The sequence below is a fragment of the Schistocerca piceifrons genome, chromosome 2, assembly GCF_021461385.2.
Source record: "Schistocerca piceifrons isolate TAMUIC-IGC-003096 chromosome 2, iqSchPice1.1, whole genome shotgun sequence".
In the NCBI taxonomy this organism is placed as follows: domain Eukaryota; kingdom Metazoa; phylum Arthropoda; class Insecta; order Orthoptera; family Acrididae; genus Schistocerca; species Schistocerca piceifrons.
In genome coordinates, this window is record NC_060139.1 from 1,029,522,954 (window position 1) to 1,029,535,723 (window position 12,770).

The 12,770-nt window shown below is 44.9% G+C and overlaps 1 protein-coding gene across 1 annotated transcript in view; it reads left to right on the forward strand.

Moving 5' to 3' along the window:
* The first annotated feature begins 7,525 nt into the window (after positions 1 to 7,525).
* Positions 7,526 to 12,770, forward strand: part of LOC124777216 (lysozyme 2-like) — a 106,776-nt gene continuing 101,531 nt past the window's right edge. The window contains exon 1 of the mRNA XM_047252533.1: positions 7,526 to 7,637. Coding sequence (XP_047108489.1) covers positions 7,556 to 7,637 — 82 coding nt within the window. The 5' untranslated portion in view covers positions 7,526 to 7,555. The remainder of the gene's footprint in view (positions 7,638 to 12,770) is intronic.

Sequence of the window (12,770 nt, forward strand, 5' to 3'; positions counted from 1 at the left end):
AGGAGGGCCATATGAAAGGTGGCTACACTGAGCCACAGCGCCAGAGAGTGCGCCAAAGAGTATTATTCAGCCGCCTCCACGGGCAGGGCTTGTTGAGATGTGGTAGTGGAGAGTGCTTATTGAGAAGTAGCAGTAGGCAGTGCTTGTTGAGATGTAGCAGTGGTGAGTCGTTGTTGAGAAGTTCCCATGGAGAGTGCTTGTTCAGATGTTGTCATATTGTTTTGATGGGCTAGACACCAGATATTGTTGGATTGGGGATGCTGTAATGATCAGAGTGTGCTTTTCGTCAATATATATGAAGGTAAAAAAAAAATTCCTTTTTTTTATTATTTCAATGTCTTAAACAATAATGCCTCTTGGTCACAGGTTCAGTCAACAAAGCATCTGGCTCGTGTTCTCGTATTAGAGTGCATTTCTGGTTTCTATGTGCAATTATAGTATTTCTGTTTTTTTTAATTACTTCAGTATAAGTGGTATTTAAAATATCTGGTCTTATTGACGAAGAACCGTGCCAGATGTGTACGTTGAATCACACTTCCACACACAGAACAGCTACACTTGTGTTTTGTTGTTTCCCAGGTTTTATAGTTGCTGGGGACTTAATTAATTAATTGTGTTAACGGAAATTTTCTTTCATTCTTTGTTGTTATGCTATGCAGTCAGATTGTGTACTATACTAGACAGGGCCAACCGGTTACGAGACTGCGTAACCGGACAGACAGCGACTAAAATTAAAAAGTATTTGCATTATAAATAATTAAGCCCCCATGCACCATTTGAACCTTCCTATGCCACACTGCATTTCAAAAGAGCCTGTCATTTCGAATACTGTAATCTTATTATCCAGACTCTTAGTAGACACTGGACCAATGTCTCTTCCCTAAAGTGTCCAGAATTTCATCAGGGCACATAGACGCCGCTCTTGTAAAATATCTTTACCAGCAGCTCACGATCCTTCATGGACACAGTCATGTTGGAGGTCTCGCACGCAAACTGAGGAATAGCCTGTTGTTGCGCATTTCTGACGCGCACAGCGTCATCTATTGGTCAAATTTTCATTAACTTTTTTCTCCATGAGTTCAAATTTTACGTCAGTGTAAGAGGTGGTTCTCTTTCTACAGCCTTTTTAAGCTGGAACTTTAATTACAGACGCGCTATATATACACTGAGGCGACAAAATTCATGGGAGAGCTATATGCATGAATCGCGCACACAGGGCTTAAAAGGGCGGTGCATTGACAGAGCTGTCCACCCACTCCATCCGTCTGCACGATTTCTACCTCGCCATTTATGGTCGTCCCATCCAGCTCACCCCCACCCTGAGACACCTTGGCCTCACTCTCGACCGTCACCTCACCTGGACCTCTCATCTCCTGACCATCCAGCAGAAAGCCCATTCCCACTTCTGCCTTCAGAAACTCCTGTCTGGTTGGACATGGAGATTGCATCCTTCCACCATCTTCCACATCTAGAAATCTCTCATCTGTTCTATCCTCTGTTGCGCCAGCATTGCCTGGATCTCCCCCCCCCCCCACACACACACACACTTTGTCAAGGCCCTCCAAATCCTCTAACGCCACACACTCCACCTTGTCTTCCATATCCGCCTTCTTCCCCCACACAACTCCTGTACGACCTCAACCCCTCCCCCCACCTCCTCCTGTTCCTCCAAAATCTCCGCAACCCTTACACTGTCTGCAGGCTTGAGTCCCCCACCCCCTGGATTCCTCCCTCTCCACCTCCCCCCCCCACCTGTATCTCTCCCTCTCTTCACTTCCACACTCTCCATCTCCTTCATCAGGGCAATTTCCAGCACCTCCCCCTCTTGGGTGTTGAACTTCACTGTGACATCTACCCTTCCTTCCAATTGTAATCTGGCTTTTTCCGCCCCTTCCCCAGGGCTCCCGTTTTCCTCTCCTCTCCTTCTCCCAGAGCGGATTTTCGTCCTTACCCCTCTGAGTCCCTGTACCCCTGCTCGGCTGTTTTCCTCTCCCGTCCCTTTGCTCCCCAGCCCTCCTTTGGCGTGCCCCCCACCTCATACCTTTTCTCTCCCTTCCTCCTCGCCTCCTTTTCCCTTTTCCCACGTCTCCCCGCTCCCTGGCAGATCCTATCAGGTATTTATTCGTTATCAGTGTGCTGTGTTAGTGTTGTGTTTTGGTGCCTTTATACAGCGTCATCTAGTGATGTGGTTTTAATTGTGTGGTCGACCTGTTTATCGTCCATGACTGTTCCGTGCTACATTGTTCGTCATGCGGCTGTTTTAATAATCGTTATACGACTTTTTATACTCCAGCTGTATTTTGCCTGGTGCCTTTTAATCTAGTGTGTTTTTTGTGTAACATACTTTTTTAGAATTTTATCTCCGATTTACAGTCACCACTTTATGTGCTTTCTTTTCTTATGTTCCGCCTTTTTTGTTTTTATACTCCGCCATATTTTCTCCTTTCTGTTATTTTAAATATCTTCTTTTGTACAATTAGTGTCTTTAGGCTGAAGAGCAGCGCATATGCTGCTGCCAGCCCACCTCAGATGGAGCATTGAAATACAATAAAGGAAAAAAAAAACGGAGTTGTCATCTTTACTCAGGTGATACACATGAAAAGGTTTCCAAAGTGATTACGACTGCACGACAGGAATTAACAGACTTTGAACGTGGAATGGTAGTTGGAGCCAGAAGCATGGTACATTCCGTTTCGGAAATCGTTAGGGAATTCAGTATTCCGAGATTCACAGTATCAAGAGTGTGCCGAGAATACCAAATTTCAGGCATTACCTCTCAGCGCGAACAACGCAATGGTCGACTGCCTTCACGTAACGACCGAGGTCAACGGCGCTCGCGTAGAGTTGTAAGCTTAACAGACAAGCAGCACTGCGTGAAATAATCGCAGAAATCAGTGTGGGACGTACGACGAGCATATATATTAGGACAGCGCGACGAATTTTGGCTTCCTTCGTCTACGGCAGCAGGCGACCGACGCGAGTGCCTTTGCTAACAGCACAAAATCGCCCGCAGCGCCTCTCCTAGGCTCATGACCATATCGATTGGACTCTGGACGATTGTAAAACCGTGGTCTCGTCAGATGAGTCCCGATTTCGGTTGGTAAGAGCTAATGGTAGGGTTCGAGTGGGACACTGACCCCCCGAAGCCATTGACCCAGGTTGTCAAGAAGGTACTGTGCAAGTTCGTGGTGGCTCCATCATGGTGTGGGATGTGTTTACATGGGATGGACGCGGTCTTCTGGCCCAGCTGAACCGATCATTGAATGGAAATGTTTATGGTCGGCTATTTGAAGACCATTTCCAGCCATTCATCAACTTCGTGTTCCGAAACACCGATAGAATTTTTATGGATGATAAAGCACCATGTCACCTTGCTGCAGTTGTTCTCTATAGTGTAATTAATACAATGCAGTGGTAATGTTGATGATGCAACGGTGTGACTGACCTCAGAATGTTAGATTACACTGTATGCGGATGCCTGGCTGGAAATGACTTACAAGTTCGTGCTAGAATTCAGTATGGTGTTGGCCCACCCTTAGCCTTGATTACAGCTTCCACTCTCGCAGGCGTACATCAGGTGCTGGAAGGTCTCTTCGGGAATAGCAGCCCATTCTTCACCGAGTGCTGCACTGAATAGAGGTATTGATGTCGGTCGGTGAGGCCTGGCACGAAATGGGCATTCCAAAACATCCCAAAGGTATTCTATAAGATTCAGCTCAGGACTCTGTGCAGGCCAGTCCATTACAGGGATCTTATTGTCGTGTAACCACTCCGCCATGGGCCGTGCGTTATGAAGAGGTGCTTGATCATGTTGAAAGGTGCAATCGCCAATCCCAAATTGTTCGTCAACAGTGAGAAGCAAGAACGTGCTTAAAACATCAGTGTAGGCCTGTAATGTGATAGTGCCACTCAAAACGACAAGGGGTCCAAGCCCCCTAATGAAAAACACGACCACACCATAACACTACCGCCTCCGAATTTTACTGTTGGCACTTCACACGTCGGCAGATGAATTCACCGAGCATTCGCCACACCCACACCCTGCCATCGGATCGTCACATTGTGTTAAGTGATTCTTCACTCTACAGAACGATTTTCCAATATTCAGTCGTCCAAGCGAGGCGTCGTTTGGCATTTACCAGCGTGATGTGTGGCTTATGAGCAGCCACTCGACCATGAAATCCAAGTTTTCTCAACTTCCGCCTAACTGTCATAGTACTTGCAATGGATCCTGATGCATTTCGGGATTCCTGTGTGATGGTGTGGATAGATGTCTGCCTATTAAACATTATGACCGTCTTAAACTGTCGGCGGTCTTTGTCAGTCGACAGACGAGGTTGGCCTGGACGCTTTTGTTCTGTATGTGTCCCTTCACGTTTCCACTTCTCTATGACATCGGAAACAGTGGACCTAGGGATGTTTAGGAGTGTGGAAATCTCGCGTACAGACGTATGATACAAGTGGCACCCAGTCAGCTGACCACGTTTGAAGGCCGTGAGTTCCGCAGAGTGCCCCATTCTGCTTTACCCGATGTCTAATGTTTACTGAGGTCGCTGATATGGAGTACCTGGCAGTAGGTGGCAGCACAATGCACCTAATGTGAAATGTTTGTTTCTTGGGGTATCCGGATACTTTTGATCACATAGTGTGTTACAAAATTCATTACTATTGATTCCCAAGTTAATTTCCGGAATCCGTATATGTCATTAAAAGCGTGTAAAGTTTCTTGTATTTTCTTAGCAACCCCTTGTGGAGTTATTTTATTTCGTACTTGAGGAAAATTCTTCCGATGTCTTTAACAGCCGCGATGTCGTATGTCTTCCTTCTTGGGCGTGTCTTCTAGATTTTGAAATAATGAACTTTTCTTCTCAGCATTGCTCAGTCCCAAGGCTCAATTTCAATTTTCTTTCTTTTGCAACTGTATTTTTGATATACGTGGAGCAGCGGTAAATTACAACTGACACAAATTTCACATCCGTGGTAAATTAACTTTTAAGTGTTATTCATAAAAAAAGCTTTTTTATATAGCAACTTCCATAACGTTCATAACAAGGAGCACAAATCGTAAAAGATATAATTCCTAGTACTTCATGGCGAAACCACGACTTTTATTTATGATACCAAGAGTAAGCTAATGTGTAATCTAATTCTAATAATAATTATTCCATAACATAGAACGTTTATTGTGGTGTCACCGCCAGACACCACACTTGCTAGGTGGTAGCTTTAAATCGGCCGCGGTCTATTAGTACATGTCGGACCCGCGTGTCACCACTGTCAGTGATCGCAGACCGAGCGCCACCACACGGCAGGTCTCGAGAGACGTACTAGCACTCGCCCCAGTTGGACGGACGACTTAGCTAGCGATGCAACACTGACGAAGCCTCGTTTATTTGCAGAGAAGATAGTTAGAATAGCCTTCAGCTAAGTCCATGGCTACGACCTAGCAAGGCGCCATAGCAATTGATAGTTATCGTATGAAGCATGTCTCATCAAGAACGATGTATACAAATGATGGATTAAAGTTAAGTATTCCAGCAGCTACGTACTTTTCTTTATAGCATTCATTACGTATCCTGTTTCAGACCTCACGCCATCCTGCGTGAGTTTAAGCACGTGCCTTTCGGTTACCCGTCACTGTGGACTGGCTGTCTTGTCAGTCCACAACATTTATGACTGAAGCACTTATAACATTTTTCAGATTCAGTAAAAGTAAAATTTAAAATATTATTAGTTGTTTTTCTTTTTTTGCATAGTTGTTACTAACGGACCATTTAGTGTTTGTGAAACGGAATCATATGATTTTAGACGTTATGCGATTGAACGATACGCTGTATCGCGATTCGTTTGAAGGACATTTTCGGCAATTCGAGCGAATGATTTGGCCACCGAGATCGCCCAACATGAACCCCATCAAACATTGATGGGACATAATCGAGAGGCCAATTCGTTCACAAACCCCAACCGGCAATACTTTCGCAATTATGGACGGCAATAGGAAAAGCATGGCTCAATATTGGCTCTGGGCACTGTGGGACTTAACTTCTGAGATCATCAGTCCCCTAGAACTTAGAACTACTTAAACCTAACTAACCTATGGACATCACACACATCCATGTCCGAGACAGGATTCGAACCTGCGACCGTAGCGGTCGTACGGTTCCAGACTGTAGCGCCTAGAACCGCTCGGCCACTCCGGCCAGCGGCTCAATATTTCTGCAGGAGATTTCCAATGACTTCTTGAGTCCTTGCCACGTCGAGGTCCTACGCGGTATTAGGTATTCCATGATTTTTGTCGCCTCATTGCATTTTCTCGAGCAAATAAATACGAGGGTTATTCCAAAAGTAAGGTCCGATTGATTGCCAAATTGAAACCACAGTGAACATCAGAAATGTTTTACTTGTAACAATTAGCTACACCTTTCAGCTACTTCTCTACGTAGTCGCCGTTCTGACTTAGACTTTTGTCATAGCGTTGTACCAACTTTTCAATAGCCTCATCATAGAAGGCAGCCGCCAGTGCTTTCCGCCAATTCTCCACGCTGGCCTACACCTCGTTGTCTGTGTCAAAATGTTGTCTTCAAAGACAGCGGTTCATGTGACCAGAGATGAAACTCAGGGGGAGACAATTGCGGACTGTATTGTGGGTAATCTCACATTTCCATTTGAAAACGATGCAGGAACATCTTCATTGCCCCTGCAGAATGCGGCTGAGAATTGTCGTGAAGACGAAACAGCACGACAGTTATGTAATGTTGGCTGCATAGCTTCAGGCGAAATTTCTCACCAGGCCCTCGTACTTGGCGGCAGACACTATTTTCTAGACATCTTTACGCACTCACTGCGAGCTCAGAAATGAGAAGAGCGACGTGATGCTAACTGGAGTTATACTAGAGACACTACCCAACACATCTGTGCAAAGCTTTATCGGATTTTCATAGTCGTTTCCATTTCGCGACCGATCGGACCTTACTTTTGGAATAACCCTCGTATTACTGTTTTGAAATCTTGAGACGAGACTTCCTAATCTTTTTGTTCTCAATTTACCATACGACATGTGTTGAGGACATCTACTATGAATTTTGTTTTGCTTCCTCTTTCATGTTTCTAATTTCCGGTGTTAATATATTTCGAAGTTTTCGTAAAAAAAAGGTCCCCGAAGAACTTCCGGTGCGAAACTGCACAGCAGACAGGTCTTGCAACACACGCAATTCCATAGCTGACGTGCAGACGAAAACTACCACTTGTGACTGGGGAGAGGCTCAGGACAGGAATAAAACGCTAGGGGCGCTGCAGTAGTCCACTTGCCACAAGGAGTCGATTGAGACAAGAAACCTGCTCTCGTAAAAGGGCCTTAAGGGCTTGCGGAACTGCGTGATGACGCAGCCAGGTCGGAGGTAAGCGTGGATCCGCCGCTGGGGGCAACGCACGTCCCCGCAAGGCCAGCCGCGGAGTGGGCGTGCCGCGGCAGCGTCACGCGCCATATAAATGGCGAGCGAGCGCGCCGGGCGCCAGTGCAGTCCCTCCAGCACGCCGCCCGCCGCCGCTGCCCGCCATGTCGGCACTGCTCCAGCTGCTCGTCGTCGCCGCCGCAGCCTCCGCCAGCGTCGCCTGCCTTTCCGCCACTCTGTACGCAGGTAAAGTCAGCCGGGCGCGGCCCCTGGCGACAGTGACGGATGCAGTCAGCGAAAGCTTGGGATTCCCAAATTCCAGCGGGACGTTAATCGGCAACTTGTTATAGTATATACTGACAACGTCACCGAAGTAGTGCGAGGACTGCTCCTCACCGCTAGATGCACTTATCGTTAGCTCCAAACGCAACGTTGTGACTCGCTTTGGGGTGAGGCAGAGGGAGTGGGAAGGAGCTCGTGCGAAATACTGAGCAAGGTTACTGTTTGTGACGTTGCAGATTTGGAGCAGGAGTTGAATGGAATGCAAGGTATCTTGAGAAGAGGTTATACGATAAGCATCAGTATAAAAAGTTTCCAGGTGCGATTGGGACTCGCACACTGAAAGTTCTGTACAAACTTAAATATCTATATAGACAGTTCATACATTCCGGAATATACGAAAAAGTCGACCATTTTTGCCTGTTATCGACATTGATATTGACAAGACATTGGTCCCAGGGATTCTAAGACATATTCTGGGTGATCAAAAAGTCAGTATAAATTTCAAAACTTAATAAACCACGGAATAATGTAGATAGAGAGGTAAAAATTGACACACATGCTTGGAATGACGTGGGGTTTTGTTAGAACAACAAAAAAAGTATTGCTAGACGCGTGATAGATCTCTTGCGCGCGTCGTTTGGTGATGATCGTGTGCTCAGCCGCCACTTTCGTCATGCTTGGCCTCCCAGGTCCCCAGACCTCAGTCCGTGCGATTATTAGCTTTGGGGTTACCTGAAGTCGCAAGGGATGCTGAAAGACAACATCCGACGCCAGTGCCTCACCATAACTCCGGACATGCTTTACAGTGCTGTTCACAACATTATTCCTCGACTACAGCAATTGTTGAGGAATGATGGTGGACATATTGAGCATTTCCTGTAAAGAACATCATCTTTGCTTTGTCTTACTTTGTTATACTAGTTATTGCTATTCTGATAAAGATGAAGCGCCATCTGTCAGACATTTTTTGAAAGTTTGAATTTTTTTGGTTCTAATGAAACCCCATGTCATTCCAAGCCTGTGTGTCAATTTCTACCTCTCTATCTACATTATTCCGTGATTTATTCAGTTTTCAAATTTATACTGACTTTTTTATCACCCGGTATTTTTGTCGTGTGATATAATCACAAATTAACAATTTACAGATTTTTCCCCCTATCTGTCCTGTGAGACCTTGTTTCCAGCCAAATTTCATGATTTTAGGTCAACGGAAAGTGCCCTATAGCTTTTGATGAGTGAGTTTGCGAGTATCAAAACATGTGATACAAATGGCCGTATCATTTGATTTCATTGCCTTAGAAGCCTACATTTATTACACCACCAAGGGCGTAGCAGCTGTGTGATGTGAATTTCAGTTCGATATGTCTTTCCGTTCCTGATAAAAATGGGTCTTAACAGACGGATGGACCGTCTGATATCAAATGACAAATAATTTTTTCGTGTGATATAACTCCAGATTTACAGTTTTAGAATTTTTTCCTTTGGTATTACTACGAAAGTTCGATTCTTGTCAAATTTCATGGTTTTACGCCAGTGGGAGATCCCTATGAGCTTTGACGGTGATTTTGTGACTAGGCTGCCAAAATATGTGACATAAAAAGCGATATCTTTTCACTGCATTGACCTATAAGTTTCATTTTTGCAGTCTGATAAGAGACCGCAGGCCTTAGTACGTGACATAAATTTCAACTTGATACGTCAACCCGTTCATGAGAAAAACGGATTTTAACATTCGGACAAACCGACAGGTAGGTGGACTACAAAGTGATCCTAATAGAGTTCCGTTTTTAACGCTTGATGTACGGAACCCTAAGCCAGACGATTCTGAGATAATCAGATTAGGAAATGGGACACTAAGAGTAGTAAATTTAAGCCCCTTCCCTATTACTGTCTCGCTGGGTACGATTTTCTTCCTCCTCCTGAAGTGCGGGCTGCGTAAGAAGCGAGCTCACATATTTTATTTCATTGTAGAATCTTGTACAGCCAGGTTCACGGTAGGTCTGTCACGGTCGCTCATGAACACAGGAATGATAACGAAACAGTATATCACCGCTATCTGCGGATCTACGCAGAAGATACAGGAACATCAAGAGTGGGGCAGGGGTGCTCGTAAACCTCTGGAAGATGTAGGAATTTGCAGCATGCCGTGTACTTGTGGGGACGTGTATGTTGGTACTGCTAAAAGAGCGGTCGCAAAACGATTAGAAAACAGGGGCAACTGTAAAAAGAGAGAAACTGGCGGATGATCTGTTGCAAAATGTGCTTTGCAGCCAGGGGACAAGTGGATTCAATTTGATAAGACTCAGGTACTGGCAACCACAAGCGGATTCCATGTAAAGCTATACTGAGAGACGGTAAAATTTACTAAACATGCCAATAATTTTAATCGGAAGTAGGAGGGTGTGAAACTAAATGGTATGTGCATTTCGGTGCTGAAAATGGAGTACCCCCACCGTGGGGTGATAACAACAGCAGATGACAGCGATCGTCAGTGGCCAATTGCGCTCGAGTTCTCAAAACATTGGACTTAATTGCCTCTGCGCGGGAGCACGCAGAAATGGAATTTTACTTCAGTTAGCAGCTGACCTACGAAAAGGCTACAACACCGCTTGAATGGGACGAAACGTTTGGTTTCAACAAGTTTTTCATCCGACTATGCCGTAATAGCCTAGACTATTCTAATAGGTGTGACGTTTATGACTGTGAAAGCAACTGTGTGGGGCACTTTGGTACAGCTGGCATTGTTATGATGAAAAATGTGCGTCGTTTTAGATTGTTTCCTGATTTCAGCGATGACTTGAGGCAAATCTTCATAGTCAGCAGCTACAAGCATTCACCGCGGGACACAAACATATTGAGCATCTTTGGTCGGAATTTAAAGATATTGTCCACCATGTGCTAGAGAAGTATGTGCCTAGCAAAAGTATAGGGGAGGGAAAGGATCCACTTTGGTACAACAAACGTATTAGGAAGTTGCTGAGAAAGCAGGGAATTTTGCACAGTCGTTTTAAACGTAGACACTGCCCCGCTGACAAACAGAAATTATGCGAAATGAAAGCAACTGTCAGAAGGACAATGAGAGGCTCTTTTGACGAATTTGAAAGCAATATTTTATCTGCATATTATAAAAATAACCCCAAAAAATTTTGGTCGTACGTAAAATCTATGAACGCTACAAATAATTCAATACCTTCTGACAGTACAGGTAATGTAACTGATGACGATAAACAGAAGGCCGAAATTCTAAACCTAACTTTTAAAAACTCGTTTACGATAGAGGACTGCAGCACCATTCCCCCTTTCAATTATCGAACAAACGAAAGGATGGCTGACGTAGTGTTTAGTGCATCTGGGATTGTAAAACAGTTAAGATCCTTAGACGCCAGAAAGGCATCTGGTCCAGACGGTATCCCCGTAAGATTTTATGTTGACTATGCTACAAATATATCACCATTCTTATCCGTCATCTATCTGAGATGATTGGAATGGCGGAAAGTTCCACGGGACTGGAAGAAGGCCCAGGTCATAGCAATCTATAAAAAAGGTAGAAAATCAGATGCACATAATTACCGGCCAATTTCACTGGCATCGATTTGTTGTAGAATCATGGAACATATTTTGTGTTAAGACATAATGACCTTTCTAGACTCTGAGAAGCTCATCTGCAGAAGCCAGCACGGTTTTAGGAAACAGCGGTCATGCGAGACACAGCTGGCCCTCTTTATGCATGATATACAACAGGCTCTAGATACCGGCTCCCAGGTTGATGCCATATTTCTCGACTTTCGAAAGGCGTTCGACTCAGTTCCGCACTGTCGCTTGCTACAAAAAGTGCGCGCTTACGGTCTATCCAATGACATATGCGGTTGGATAGAAAGTTTTCTAACAGACAGGGAGCAGTATGTCGTCCTGAACAGAGTGACTTCAATAGAAACAAGAGTAACTTCAGGTGTGCCCCAGGGCAGCGTAATAGCTTTTTACGATTTACATAAACGATCTGGTTGATGGTATTGACAGCGGCCTGAGACTGTTTGCCGATGATGCTATAGTCTACAGGAAAGTAGTATCACACGAAAGTTGCGAACAAATCAATGAGGATTTGCAGAAAATAAATGCGTTGTGTAATGACTGGCAGTTATCTCTCAATATTTGTAAGTGCAACCTACTGCGTATAACAAGGCGAAAATCCCCATTAATGTATGAGTACAAAATAAATGATCAGTCTTTGGAAGGGGTAACGTCAGTCAAGTATCTGGGTGTCACTATTCGAAATGATCTCAAATGGAATGATCTGATTACACAAGTAACGGGCAAGGCGAACTCTAGATTGCGGTTTATTGGTAGAATCTTGAAGCGATGCAGTCCTTCAACAAAGGAAATTGCTTACAATACGTTAGTTCATCCAGTCTTAGAGTATAGTTCGTCTTATGGGACCCTTACCAGTTGGGCCTGATTCAAGAGATTGAGAAGGTCCGAAGAAAAGCGGCAAGATTCGTGACTGGTACATTTAGCCATCGCGAGAGCGTTAGAAATCTCATAGAAAGTTTGAGGTGGGAGACACTTGAAGATAGACGGCGCGCTAAACACAAGGGGCTGCTCACTAAATTCCGAAATCCGACCTTCACCGAGGATGTAGAGCATATATTATTACCACCAACTTTCAAATCGCGCAATGATCACCATTCAAAGATACGGGAAATAAGAGGTCGTACTGAGGCGTTCAGACAGTCGTTTTTCCCTCGCGCGATCCGCGACTGGAACAGAGAGGAGGAAATGTGACTTTGGCGCAAATTGTGCCCTCCGCCACACACCGCTTGGTGGCTAGCGGAGTATATATGTAGATGTAGAAAGAAATTGTTGTATACCATTCAACATTATCTGTTCGTCGGTCCACTAAAGCAATGGTCGTCAAAACGCGACCCGCGGGCCGCATGTGTAATGTTTGTGAAATCGGACGTAGGCTGCTTACCTCAGGGGCGGGAGGTGGTACGTAGCGTGGCCACTGCGGGGTTACAAGATGTGAGGGCAGGGAATGTATTGTGTGATTCTTAAGTTTCTCCCGGCGCATTTGATAATCAAAATATCCACGGGCATGCT